Source organism: Syngnathus acus, chromosome 12 (assembly GCF_901709675.1).
Source record: "Syngnathus acus chromosome 12, fSynAcu1.2, whole genome shotgun sequence".
NCBI classification, from domain to species: domain Eukaryota; kingdom Metazoa; phylum Chordata; class Actinopteri; order Syngnathiformes; family Syngnathidae; genus Syngnathus; species Syngnathus acus.
The window spans coordinates 11,453,626-11,467,741 of NC_051097.1; the positions used below are offsets into that span (position 1 = coordinate 11,453,626).

General features: G+C 52.5%; 2 protein-coding genes and 1 long non-coding RNA gene across 3 annotated transcripts; 1 reads left to right on the forward strand and 2 right to left on the reverse strand.

Moving 5' to 3' along the window:
• Positions 1–289: 289 nt before the first annotated feature.
• Positions 290–2,555, reverse strand: ptcd2 (pentatricopeptide repeat domain 2). Its single transcript, XM_037265632.1, has 10 exons — positions 2,426–2,555; positions 2,113–2,205; positions 1,834–1,963; positions 1,648–1,765; positions 1,452–1,530; positions 1,287–1,378; positions 1,029–1,142; positions 838–912; positions 632–748; positions 290–560 (listed from the first exon to the last, which is right to left on the reverse strand). The coding sequence occupies exons 1-10, from the start codon at positions 2,541–2,543 to the stop codon at positions 339–341; spliced, it is 1,158 nt and encodes a 385-aa protein (XP_037121527.1). The 5' UTR covers positions 2,544–2,555; the 3' UTR covers positions 290–338.
• A 555-nt stretch (positions 2,556–3,110) lies between these two features.
• map1b (microtubule-associated protein 1B) lies at positions 3,111–11,867 on the reverse strand. The gene is made up of 5 exons (XM_037264920.1): positions 11,520–11,867; positions 10,333–10,434; positions 9,190–9,272; positions 8,987–9,127; positions 3,111–8,901 (listed from the first exon to the last, which is right to left on the reverse strand). Exons 1-5 carry the CDS (start codon positions 11,725–11,727, stop codon positions 3,988–3,990), a joined length of 5,448 nt encoding a protein of 1,815 aa, XP_037120815.1. The 5' UTR covers positions 11,728–11,867; the 3' UTR covers positions 3,111–3,987.
• On the forward strand, positions 11,085–13,142 carry LOC119130962. Its single transcript, XR_005099564.1, has 2 exons — positions 11,085–11,589; positions 11,815–13,142. It is a non-coding gene; the product is annotated as an uncharacterized LOC119130962 (long non-coding RNA).
• The last annotated feature ends 974 nt before the right edge of the window (positions 13,143–14,116 follow it).

Sequence of the window (14,116 nt, forward strand, 5' to 3'; positions counted from 1 at the left end):
AATATAAATTTATATTTCAAATTATTCGCATTATTTCGTGACAGCTCATTTCAGCCAATCAGAAAGACTCATCACAGAAGGTGGGCGGGATATCTGCCACACCAATCAGATCGTGCTGTTTTGTTTTTATAGTTTGGAGCTTGCTTCATGTCAAAAAAGCGAAAAAATATAGATCAAATTATCTTTGGGATAAACAAAATTAATGTACACTGTGCATCCTTTCAATAGAATTGAAACCATGAACAAAATACAAGCCTTTGATTATGATAAACAACCAACGGGCCCATGCTTCTGAACACATTTCTTTATACTATTAGATATATTTTGAATTCACAAAATCACTCAGACAGCAGCGCTGAGTGAAGCGGCTTCAGCGTCCTCCTGCTGACGTGCCTGTCCGCCACGATGGGGGCCACTTTCCTCTTGGGGGCCGGCGTGTGGCACAGCATGTCGTCCAGGCTCTGCCGCATCACCTGACCGGCGCGCTCCAGCTGGGAAATGAGCCCATCCGCTTCATCCGCTAGTGCTTGGCCCTCGACATGCACACGCAACCGATCCAGCTGGGAACCAATAGGGGCAATGCCGAGGACGCTTGTGCTTCTCAAACGTGCGACCAACTGCTTCCACTTACCACCTCTTGAGAAAATTCCGGCTTCCTGACAAAGGACGGCCTCTTGGAGAGTTTGACTGCGGAAAAAAGGACCGCCATAGCCTCCTCGGTCGCTCCGGTTATCGCCAGCAACAAAATCTGATCATTCACATCAAGAGAGGAAGAAGAAAAAAAGGTTCATGTAGAATAACGCTCACTTTCTAGATTTTATTTCAAGAAAGACTCACCTTTAAGTTTTGGCACAGTCGGCTGTCTGTGCTCATGATTTGTGCGAAAAACCATTGCGCTTTTTCAACGTCGTTCTGAGAAGAAACAAGTTTGGCCAAAGCGTGTGTGCAACCATGAATTGCAATGACATTGTGGATTGTCACTCACTGACTGACTGCATGCACATTTTTAAGCAGAAATACAGACTCACCTGTTGGAGCGCCAATGCAACAGCGAAGCAGTAAGCGTGCCTGGGGACAAATTGCCCTTTGGCCTGAGCCTCTTCCGTGAGCAACATGCAAATGGCGTGCGACTCGCTCGTGTTCTGATACAACCACAAAACAAAAATACACACGTCAATTGTAATCGTCTTTTGAAAGAAAAAAACGTTGTGAAGTGCTGCTGTTTTGGTTAGCAACAGTGTTTTTCTTTTTTTTAAACAAAACGTAAACAAGGTGTTTTCAGTTACCAGTTTATAGCAGACGGCAGACGCCAGCACGAGTGTGTCTTTGTTGAACGGCACACTTTGGCTCCTCATGCAGCGCAACACCTCGAGAGCGTCTTAAAAGGCATTTGTCATTTTAAAACACAGCAGTCAAGAAGACGGACGGCACGTGCGGAATTGAGGACTGACCTTCGTGATAGCCCTTAACGAATAACATGTCGATGGCAATGTTGAAGGAGGTGGGGTCGGCGAAAAAGCCTTTCATTTCCTGTTCGGGGTGACAAAAGATCAATGGCACAAACGCTGAGCATCTTGAGGTGTAGAAAAAGAAGTTTGTATGTGCGCTTCAATTTCAAACATCACTTTCTCCACCTGTGGTGTGCACCTGATCTGTAAGTGTAGCGGCGGCCATCTTCTCCAGGCCCAATTCGTAGCATAGCCTCATGAAGAGCGGGCCAAACTTGAACTCGCCGTGCGCCACGTTGCGGTTTTCTGCATGGTACCTGGCAACAGGTGACGCTGTTGAGTGTGAAGTCATTGGGCTGGTTAAGTCGACCACACCAAAGCGGACCTATAAATGGCATCTCGGGCCGTCTTCATGTCCTCTGCAGACTGACACAAGTGAAGCAGCAGTTTGAGCTCATCTCGCAAAACCAGGCTGTTCCTCCGCAGTTTGTGGCCAAACAGCTCGATAAAATTTCCTGCAAATATGAAGAGAGAGAAAAAAAAAACAGGTCAGACACGAGACTTGCTCTCATGGTGTGCAAAAGATGCATTGAATTAAATAAGTCAAATGTAGATTCAAAAAAAAAAAAAATCCTCCAGTAATTTCTCGCTCAAGGTACTTCACCATCTGATCCAGTGACGAGGTGAGCGACCGCCAACTTCCTTCGCTGGAAGTCTTCAAGTTTGACGACATCCTCTGACAGCAGATGCCTTTTTGCTGCACATTTGATACAATGCATTTTAGCAAAGGAGCTGAGGCAGGGCAGGGCAGGGTAGGGTAGGGTAGGGTAGGGTAGGGTAGGGTAGGGCAGGGCAGGGCAGCGCAGGGCAGCGCAGGGTCACCCCTGATCTGCACACAAACTCCACCAGTGGACTCAAAGATGTGGACAAACGAACTACTTTGCCAACAAACAAGACAGCAAACGTGTTGAATTCACCTCCTGAACGAGATTCAATCCAGCCTGGCTGTTGCAAAGCAGAAAGTGTCGCTTTAGGAGAAATGTAGGCACGTAGAAACGAGCGACACCATGATGACGAAAAGCTCCGCAGCGCCATATTGGCCCAAGACTGTACCACCACCGCGTTCACAGAGGGGAGACGAATGACAACTACGCAGTGTGGTTAACACCATCATCATTTCTCCACTGTGTGACATTTATTATTTTTTTAAACACTGAAAAACAAACCTTTGTGCAATAAATATGTTAATTTTGCCCAATAATTCTGTTTTACGTTTTTAAGTTTGACGGGAATGTGGTACATTCCAACACGGCACAGTCTATTTTCTTTTCTTTTAACACTATGTATGGATAATAATGTAATAATATATAATATAATCATTCCTTAATTATGTTTTTTAAAGATAAAAACGCATTTTTAAAATGTATAATCCAATGTTCCAAATCGTAAATTCCCCTCCCTCCTGGTTATTTTGGGTCTTTCCACTGTTGGCCACGAGATGGCGCCACGCTAATGTGTTTGACACTGTACACTGGTAAGATGAGTCAAACCAGAAAGTATGCATATCAAGCTCAGCTTAGTTTTTGCAAAATTATTGATTGGTTATTTTCTTATACGCAAAACTGAAATAATGGCAATAAAAGTGCATTGAGAAGACAAAAGGGAACGTCAATTTCCTTTTTATTCTTGTGTTTTGCATTTGGAGTCATTCAGCAGTGGTTGTGTTACACATTGCACACATACAGTCAGAAAGCACGCAAGGAAACATTCACAAATGGCGAGAGCGCACGTACAATATGAGTTTGGAGACCGAGGTTTTCAGGGCACAAGACACATACAGGATACACCACGTGGCCGCTGCAGGTTAACATTGTCGACAGGAAGAAAAAGGCAGATTATTAGACTGACTAGAAGAAGGAGAAGAGAAAGTTGTCTGTATTGTCTTTCAAAATTGGTCTTTTGTTGCACTGACATTTGTGTAAGACAAAAGTGGTGACGATGGTGAATCCCCAACAACTCGTGTTTTGTTTTGTTTTGTTTTGTTACGGGCAAGTCCATGCCAAGCAGCACTCAGCTCTACTGGAAGAAATGGAGTGTCATTGATAAGAAGAAGACAGAGAAGCAGAGAAGGTCTCCAACGACGGTCCAGTAATAGTTGTTCCCACAAGCAGAGAAAGAGAGAAACGTCGTGTTTGTTGTTGCTCCGTATATGTTGAAGTACTTTGAAGGGTTACATCGCTATTACGCTAACATCTATGCTAATTCATATTAGCCGGGTAAACAAGTGAAGTCGCTAAACTTAGTCCGCTCGTGCCATGCATGGTAACCGAGCCGCACGTTAGTTTGCATTTTGGCTAACCGGCTAACTATTCTTTCCCCAAAAGGTGCATTATTAGCTGGGTGCAAACCAAAGTGATTTTGAGCAAGATGTGATTGGCCGGTCTGCATTTTGGAGGCGTGGCTATGCAAATCCGGGGGCTCTAAATGACCCCTGGCTCAACTATGTGCATTCTTCTGTTTTGCGTTGCGCCATTTTGTCCTACATTTCGATCTTACAGGCCGGGAAGGACTCGTCCTGCATGACCACCGTGCTGCTGCTGGCCAGGACCATGACGTTCAGCTCCTGCTGCTTCTCGTGGCTCTCCTGGTACCACTCCCTCATCACGTCGGTGTCGTGGGTGGGTATCAGCGTCACCTGCGCGTTGTTCTCCCAGCGGGCTTTCCCTTCCAGCAGAGCGTCCAGCACGGCCCGACTGGGCTCTTGCGACCTCTGCTCGTTGCCGCTGACCACGTAGTAGGACGAGCGCACCCGCTGGAAAAATTCCGCGTCCACGTTGTTGGCGTTGCCGTGGTTGGGGATGTAGACCAAATCCATGTACATGGGAGGACAGTTGGCCAGAGCAGAGACCTTCCCGCCGGAACCTCGGGACGCTGACGTATTGGTCGCGTTTTTGGCGTCCTTGCCCTCGCCCAGATTCTTCTTGGGAGAGGCCGTCTTTGACTCCTTGGCTTTTGACAGAGCGCTTTTGCGTGCCGGCGACGACGCCTTCTTGGTGAGCTTTTTCTTCTTGGGCTTTTCGCCGCCTTCCGTGTTGGCGTTGTGGCGGTTTTCCTCGGCCTTGAGGGCTTCCGGATCCACCATGCAGACGTCACGGGGGCCGGCGGACGGAGCCGAGTCCCTGATCGGCGCGGGGGGAGGGTCGGCGTGCCTGTAGGTGAGCGTTCGATCGGTGGGCAGAGTCTCCGAGTCGTCCTCCGAGTCGATGTTGGCGTCGGCCGTGATGGACGGGCACTCCTCCGTCCCCGGCGGAACGTCCGAATCGGTCTGAGAGGGTGCGGATTCGCTGATGGATGTGGGCGGAGTCTCTTCGCATTGCTTTGCGGGAAGCTTCCCCCCTGGAGGGGGAGGCCCGCCCCCCGCCGTCTCCAGAACCTTCTCTTCCGCTTCGTTGAGGAAATATTCCACAGGGTTGGGGTTGATGAAAGACGGCGACAGTTCCGTCTTGGGATGACGGTATTCGCACGACGTGACTAAACAGAGGTCCACTTGTGTCTTGGAGAAGCCCGTCGGACTGATCTCGGAGGAGTCGGCGGGCTCCCTGAAGCTGCAGGCTGCGTGTGAGGACGCCGGCGGCGGCGGCGGCGGCGGGGAAGACACTTTGGGGCTGACGGGAGATTCCACTCCAAGCGGTGAATGGTCACAGAGAAACGGGTTGGTCTCCTTGACCGGTAAAGGTTTCCCTTGGTCGGAAAACCAGAAGGCAGAGAGAGAGCTGGCTTCGTGCTGGGCGCCACCCACAGACGTTCGTTCCACGGGACCTCCCGAAACCGGGGAAGACTCACTGGAATGGGACGAATGGCCCGGCGAGAGAGAGGCCGCCTTTGTCTCTTCGACACCTTTGGCGAGTTCCTCGGCGGACGGCGAAATGGGGCCGCCGTCTGGAGGGACGGCGAGCGGCGGCCCGTCAACCACGAGGGGCATCTCCGTCATCTGGCACGGGGTGGTGACGGACGGAGTGGACTGCGATGCGTCCGACGGTGTCGCGGAAGCGGCGCGGGCCGAATCGCAGTCTTGGAAGAGCAAAGGTTTCTCCGCCGCGTCCCAAGGAGCGTCGTCGATCTCGGTGGGGCCGTTCTCCGTGGCGCGCGAGTTGCTTCCCGCCGACGGGTGCTCCGGAGACTGCTTGCTGAAGTCCAGGGCCAACGAGTGATCCGGAGACTCCAGCGACATGGTGGAATGTTCCGGTGATTTTGCGTCGTGCATCTGCGCGTTGACTTTGGTCTTCGGCGAGACGTCCGGGGAGATGGACATGGGCCGAGGGCAGTCTTCCTTGGACGGCGACGCCGCCTCGTGGAAGGTGGTCGGGGTCTGACCCACCGAAACGGACAAGGAGTCGTCCACTTCCGTGGAGTGAGGGGAACCCACCTCGGCGTGAAGGGACGGCGAGTCGGTGGTGGGCTCGGGCAGGGAACTGGTGGCCAGCGAGGCGGTGGACGCCGAGGCCAAGTGCGAAAACATGTCCTCGGCCGCCGCTTCTTCCAGCGGCGTGCTGGACTTTTCCGAAGCGCTGCTGCCTTCCGAAATGGACATTTTGCTCTCGTCTTTAAAAGCGGCCGTGTAGGGAGCTTCCGATTCTTGTCTGAAAAAGACGCCTCTGTCGATGTCGTCCTTTGGGCTTCTGGAAGAGCACGCCAGCTTGTCATCCTCCTCTTTGTCACTCGTGACCTCCACGATGACGGGACCTTGCTCTTCGTCGTCTGACACGGGCGGCAGAGTTCCCGCTTTGTCCTCCACCGGGGACTGGTAGTAAGGCGTGTGACCCGAGGACTGGGGGGAGCCCGCCCCTTCCAACGTCTTGTCATCCGGGCTGAGGGCGGGATCCGCCCGGCCGTACCCCGCCAAGGTCGTGGACAGCTCGATGGGGGGGGCGGCGGCCAACGTGGACGGGGAATCAAAGTTCTGCTCGCTCGGGGGGGAATGCACCAGAGGTGCCGCGTCCTGCTTTCCAAAGTCTTCTCGAACGTCCCAAGTCAACTTGTCCTCTTCCAATAACGACGGTGGCGATATGGTGGAGGCGCTGTGGTTGTAGTCTTGGCCCTGCGTGGCTTCGCTATTGGAGTCGCCCGAACGTAACGCGAGTCTGCTCTTATCGTACTCTCCGGGTTGTGACATCATCAACGTCGTCGGAGTTGACGTCTCGTCCGACGGGGCGGGCGCGCTGGAGAGCTCCATGGTGGAGCGCGGGAGGTCGGAGGTGAGGGTAAACTCCTCGGGTGCTTCGTCGGAGGCGGTGGATGTCTCGACGCCGGCCGGGAATGTGTCGTCGTGGAAGCAAGCGGCGGGGGAAACGGGCGAAGACTCTTTTGGTGGAGCTGGCGCAACCTCTTCCTTCTTCTCATCATCATCAAGAGTTCCCCAGGACGGCGCTTTGCGCGGTTCGTCCAGCTCCTCGGTTTCCGCTTTCTCTTCGTAATCGGACGCTTCCTCCATGGCGGCGCCCTCGTCTTCAAACTTGTCCAGCTGAGCCTTGAGCGCCGCCGCCGGCTCGTCCGGAGTGGTGCCGTTTTCCCCTTCGGCCTCGGTGGTGGCGATGCCCTCGTCGACGGACTCGGGCGCCTCGGGGGACTCTTGGCTCTGCGTGACGACGGTGGGCTCCTCTTCTTGCGCAGCCACGGCCTCCTCCGGCGGATCTTCCTCTCGGAGCTCCTCAAAGTCCTTGGTGAGGTCTTCCGGCGAGGACATGGTCGCCCTTTCGTCGTCGGGGCGGAGCGCGACGGGGACGACGGCGGCGGTGGCCGTCTTTGCTACTTTGGGACCTGCTTTGGCTTTCAGTTTGGAGGGCGCGGCTGCATCTTTTTTCAGGGTCTTTGGTTTGGGGGACAGGACCTTCTCCTCGACTTTTTTGGCGGTCAGCCTTTTGCCGTCTTTCTTCAGCTCCCTCTTGTCGTCCTTTTTCTCCTTGATGGGAGAATCTCTCCTGACGTCCTTCTTCACGTCCCTTTTCTTGGCGTCCTCTTTCTTCACTCGTTCATCTCTCTTGAGCGTGTCCTCTTTCTTGGCTCCTTCCTTTCTAACCTCTTTCTTCTTCTCGGGAGTCATCTTCACGTCTTTCTTGGCGAGGCGCTCCTTCTCGGCTTTGGTTTTGATCGGGGTCGGCTTTTTCTCCGGCGTTTCCGTTTTTACCTTGGACTCCTTTGCTCGTTCCTTCTTGGGCGGGTTCTTTTCTCTCTTTTGCTTTTCGGGAGTCGGCTGGTCGGCATCTGCCTTGGCCGCCTCCTCCTTGAATTCTTTCCTGCCGTCTTTGGCGGGCGACGGCTTGGGCGTGGACTTGACGGACTTGAGGCTCTCTTTGCTGTCGGTCCTGTTCTTCATCTTGGCCGCTTTGGGCGCTTGGGCGGGCGGCGCTTTTTGCGTGACCACCGCCTGCTTCAGGAAGTCCAGGTGCTTGAGTTTTTCCAAGCCTTCAAAGATGTGCCGCTGGGTGGCGTTTCCCGGGAAGAGGACGCGCACGACTTTCTCCGAGGGGTTGGCGGGGTGCCACACGATGAGCGAGGCGATGGACGTCAAGTGAGACACGGGGAACTGGGACTCCTTCCCGTCGGGCAGCAAGATGGACGCCGTGTCCTTGGGGCTCCCGGTCCACTGCTTGAGAAAATGCTGCATCTCCTTGCTGTTCTTTGCCGGATTGAGGACGTACATCTCCAGCTTTCCCACGCCCATCTTCTGAAAGAGCACCGTGGGTTCGACGGTGTTCCCGACGGGGCGTTGCAGCGGCTCGGTTCTCAGATTCAGCTTGGCCAGGAGCTGCCGAGCGGCCGCCGCCTCCTCCAGATTCTTGCGTACTCTGCCATCGGGCCCGGGGACGTCCAAATCCTCCGGGAAGTTGACGAAGACCACTCCGATGTCGGGCGAGATCATGTTCTTCAGCCAGTCGCCGTCGGGGGCGGAGTCCCGCGAGCGCTCCTCCTCCAGCTCGGCCATCTTCCTCCTCAGCATGCTGTTGACGCCCGGCAGGTTGTCGTCGCCCACGTGGGTCAGCAGGATGGAGTCCACGCGGTCCAGGTGCCTGACCAGCTTCCAGAAGCACGACTTCCTGTCGGAGCCGCCGTTGACCAGCATGTTGAAGCCGTTGACGGCGAAGAGAGCCGAGTCGCCGCGGCCGGCGGGGAAGATGTAGCAACACGGCTTGGAGAGCTTGAGGAAGCCGCCCGAGGCCGGCGGCTCCAGAAGCTCAAAAGGGCTGAGGATCTCCACCGACTCGGACAGGTACTCGGTGAACTCGGAGAGGCCCTCCATTTCGGGGAGGATGAGCGGCGAGTTCAGCTTCATGTTGATGAAGTCTTGCAGGTTGTGCTTGTCCAGCTGGGAGTTTCTCCACTCGCCTTGATCGGGGCAGGACAGCGTCAGGTGGGCTTTGTTCTCCGGGTGGACGGTGCTCAGCAGTTCGCCGATCTGAGCGACGGCAAAAAATGTGCTTATTTGGCTGCGGGATTCAAACGCTCACTCACACGCACGAGGAAGAAAAGGCCCCACGTGCCTCCTGGTCGGTGAAGATGTCGATGAACTTGGAGAAGGAAAACGAGCCGGACTGAAGTAGGAGCTCGCCGCTACTTTCCGTGCACTGGCCCGACAGCACCAGAAGCTTGTGTCTGGCCGAGTCGGAGATCATCAATCGGACCTGAAAAGAACAGGTGGAAGTGGGACGGCTCGCTCACAATCCACCACGTGACTCGGCTTTACCTCGGTGCTGACGGTGTCGTCGGCGGGGTTGATGAGCACCACCGTCTCCAGCACGTTGCTTTTATGGTGAAGGATTCTCTGGCCTGCGAAAAAACAAATGTCACACGTGCGCTAATTACAAATGTCTTCTAATTTCTGATCTTTGGTGCGAGCCCACAAGGAGCTCGGTCGGTCCTTAAAGCGACAGCGCCCTCGCACACGCGCCTCATTTCCTCTCCCTTCACCTCCTGGGAGTGGGCGCGGCCTCCGGCTGCCAATCGTGCGTCGAGATCGGCGCATCGGAGAGGGCGTGACCCCTGCCGGCAATTAGCCAGCAAAAAACTCCACCTCCAACCCCCCCCACCCACCATTGGCTTCCTGCTGGAGGCAGACTGTCACACAATCAAGCACACGGGAAGAAATCAATACGGAAGGCACCGGACCAAAAATAGATCAGTGGAACAACTGCAGGGATGAGCAACCCCCCCCCCCCTCTTTGATAAAAATGAATAAACCTTAAACAGCTTATGTAATGAGGATAAAACGGCGCGCCGCCAAACCCAACAAAAGGGAGGCCCAGCCAGACAATGATGAAGCAAAAACAAAAACATGGAGAGTCACTGATGCAGGTGATGGCGTCCACTGACCCAATTTACCGTCGGCCATCTTTTCTAAGCGGCAGCAGAAAACACATTGCCTGGCCGCAAGTGTGTTGCGCCACCGTTTGTGTTCCACTATCACTAATGCACAGCCACAGAAAATGTCCGCACGATGGCCCGTATCCCTAAAAAACGTCAACTCACTGCTTTCTCAAGGGGACGCTCATCTTATCCTAATTTGGCCCGCTCTGCTCTCAAGTGATTGCCATCTTGGCGCTGTTCCATTGTTGCCTTCACCTTGGCAGAGATGACACAAAGGAAGCGCCGCCCGAAAAGATATTGATGTGCTGCCGCATGGTCTCCACTTTCATTTGTGCCATGCGATCCGCCGCCGTTCCTCAAATAGCGCCCGCCCGTCCGCCCGCCGCTCAATAATCGCAGGCCCAATTTGCCTTGCGCTCAGCTGAATAAATGCCGCGCCCAAGACACCCGAGAGACAGACGCTTTGTGCCGCGGGAAACCATGCAATCCTATCAAGTCATCTGGGGGAAAATGCACGTTTCACCTTTGACATCGGCGGAGAAACGCGCCGAGTGTCGGGATACAAAAAGCTTGAGTTCCTGGTCCAGGTTGCAATCCATCAGATTGGTGTCCCATGAGCGGATGCCTGAAAAAAAAAAAAAAAGATAAACAAACACGAAAAAGCATTGAAGCTTTTTTTTCCAAAGAAAATCAGTTTGCAGTTTTTTTTAATTTGTTTGAGGCAAACGAGAAGCAGCTTTTGACTGGATCACATCAGAACAGAGCTGAGTCACGGCTCCGTCAGCACAATGAAAGCGCTTCTTCTCAAAACAAAGCATGCAATCGGGGTGGGGCACAACATGTGCTTTGACGCCTGTGTCCGATCCATAAGCCACAAGTGCACATAAGGGGGAAAATGACTCAGGGGGATCTGATAAATTGGCACAGTCACATCCAGGCCCAAATGTATTTGGACCACCCCACCTCCTCGTTGGTTTGCTCAATGTGATCTCAGTTTTAATCAGTAAGAAATAATTTTGCACAATGCTTTTTTTTTTAAAGAAGTAGCAATAATTAGGTTACTAAAATAGGTTTATTTTTTATTTTTATTAAATTGATGCAAATTGTATGTGTATGTGAAAATTCACCTATGCTTTTAGGCCCAATTTGACACTTTGAGGATGCTCTCGATGTACTTTACTAAACGACAGCAAGAACCCAATGAACCCCACCCTCGACGCTCTCATTTCATGAAGCGAAGGTGGAGGATGGAAAAAGTCAAGCGCCACTGCCCAATTACTGTTGGGCCAAATTCTTTACGCTAATCATTCTTCGTCTGTCCCGACATTGACTGTTCTTTCTTTCTGTTTAAAATCTAATCGCTACTGTAGCTAATATTCCACCTTTGGAAGCGACAAGAAAAAGCGAACGACTCGAATGGTCCTCGCGAGTTTCCGTAGGGACCGCAGTGCGGCCCGGGCCACGCCCACCGGCCGGTGTGGGATGAGAGAGCTGGATGCAGGAGGAGGAAGAGATGGGAGCATGATGCTCCCCACGGGATGGGGCTTCAATCGGTTTATCGCCGGAGAGCGCCGCAAAGAACAAATCATGGAAATAAACATGTCAAACGTGAGCGGCAAGTGCGTGTGCGTCACGAAGACCCCCACCCCGCGCCGCGCCGCGCCATCCCCACCCAGGCCGGCCGTCTCGCCCTGTTGCTCGCCGGCTTACCCTTCTCGATGTCGGCCACGGCGCACTTGAGGTTCTCCTCCGCGACCATCTCGCCGAGGACCACCAGCAGGTAGAATTTAGAGTCGACAAAGTGTCGCGCGGGGCTGGCGGCCACCGCGGCGGCGGCCGAGCCGGGTGCCGTCATCGGCTCCGCCGTCGGCATCGCTTCGGGCATCGCATGAACGCTCTGCTGCACCAGGACGGACATCCTGGCTGTCGCTCCCTCCTCTTCTAACTTCTTCTTCTTCTTTTTGCTCTTTCTTGGATGCTGCTTGTGCTGCGGTCGGCGCACGAGTGGGGACAAGGAGTGGCTCCGGCTGCCTGCAAGCCCCCCACCACCCCCCCCTTTTTTTTCTTTTTCTGCACACTCACCGCACAGCTGATGTCACGGGCAACGAATCAAACGCACCCTCCCGGAAGAAAGCGGGATGATGAGGAGGATGACAATTCCGTGTACGTCTCTCATCGATCCTTCAATGGCATCTCACTTCAACGATGATGGAGGTGCCCCACAGGTTTTCCATCAGTGCTACTCGGGTCGCGTAGGACCTCGCCCCTCCTATGACAAAGAGCTCATTTGAAAAAATGGACGAAATAAGTCCATTAAGATTGGCTGGGCAAATTGGGTGGGGTCGGAACCTTGGAAAATTCTTCAAAATGCTCTGAAACCGCCAATATTAAATCAAACAAACATTTTGGGGAGGAAACACCACCGATAGCAGGAATTTCCCTTTCCAAAGCAAAATCAAAAGGCGTGCCCACAGACACAGGCAGGCAGAGAGCTTGAAAGCAAACGATAAAAGAGCAAGCGATCACAGAGAAAGGAAGCAAGAGGAGCGACGCCAGGGGATGACAGCCAACATCAAAAACGCTTTTCCAACAGACAAAAACCAAAATAGCAATGTGCTGATCATCAAGTCACGTGTACTGCATAGTCATCATCTGGATCAATAGACTTTCTAATGCCAGATCGAGAGAATAGCTTTCATAACTCAACAATACTGCTCGCATTTATCGGAAAACTTTGCATCACGTTGATTACGGTGCCGACAGCACCACCTAGCGGCGATAATTGGCTACAGCCTTTCTTGCCAACTCTTGTTTTTTTTTGGTCCACCTTTTCCTCCCACTGTCCCGTTTGGGTCCCCAGTGCTGAGCAAATGACACATCGTCAGGATAAAGTGGCGACTTTGGGAAAGTTTTGGAAGTTCTTGTGAGCCACTTGAAGTTGTCCTTCCCATCATGTGCATGGGGCTTGATTGCTCACTTTGTCTTCATTGAGAGCCCAAAAAAAGAACACAGGACAATCCAAAAATAAAAAATAAAAACTCTGTTGCTTGATAAAACAAACACAAAAATATCAGGCTGAGCTGCGTTATCGCACTGAGCCGCAAATATTCCGCCCCCGGTGGAATAGCTCTTGAAAACGTTGCCCCTTTTTCCTGGGAACGCGCTTATCTCGGATCCACCACGCAGGGTTCGACAATATGATGCTGCTAATTTGTTCACACAAAGCGACAGAGCCTCTTTTTTCCCATTGGTGCCAAATTTGAGATTGTGCTAAAGTGTGAAATAGTTTCCTCAATGAACATGAACAAACAATAAAGAGCAAATTTGAGCCGAGACAAGTTGCAGCAATGTTTGGGGGGGGGATTTTTTTTCACACGCTCGTTTATTTCCGCCGACCAAAGGCGAGAAACCTCAAGCACGCTGAGATTAAAAAAGATAAAACGCGAATCAACAAGCAAGGCCCGGCCGCCCGGGCGGCTTTTATGTTCAGGTGAGGACAGGCTATGATTTTGTGGATGAAAAGAAAGCGCCCCGAGCAAGAGGCAGCCCAATTCAAGTGATTATGTCGCTGGAATCCAATCAAAAATTCCATTGTATTGCTTCTGCACTGGAAAAGTCTACACACCCCTGTTGGGAGTTTACACAAAAAAGATGCTTTAGTGTCAACGCAGGATCAGCGAGCATGCAGTCAAAGACGAACAGGCATGTTTGCTCCGCGTGCATTCCAAACTTTTGCCATGTGTCATCCTCTTTATATACAAAAATAAGTCACCTCAGCCTCCCTCCCTCCTATACACGCGCACGCAAGCACACACACACATGCACATTCACACACATGCACATACACACACACAACGTCACACTGGAGACGTTTGGCATGTGCTGTTTGCGCTCCCGAAGGGGAAATAGTTTGCAGGTGTCAGGACTTGTTCCTCTAAAGCTTACGCTAAAATGTCATCCTGCTTGCTGGATAACGTGGAATTCGCTCCACGACCAGCAAATAAAAGTGAACGGCCAGGTTGAAGGCCAGGACGTCTCGGCTGCGAGGCGGTCGTCGCAACCACTAGGGCACTCTACTGGCCTTTTTACATAACTCAGTTAAAAAAAGATCAAATCTAGTCTACTTTTTCCATTACAACTCAGTAAAAAAAAATCAAGTCTGATGACTGAACCAAATTGAGCGTGTGCAGATTTGAAGGCGTGCAGCCACAAACTCTGCGACTCAAACATCAATTGGCTTTTTTCGATATGGGAAATGTCGAAGGGTCATTGAAAAGAAAAGGCCAATCTTCAAATGAGCCCGACGA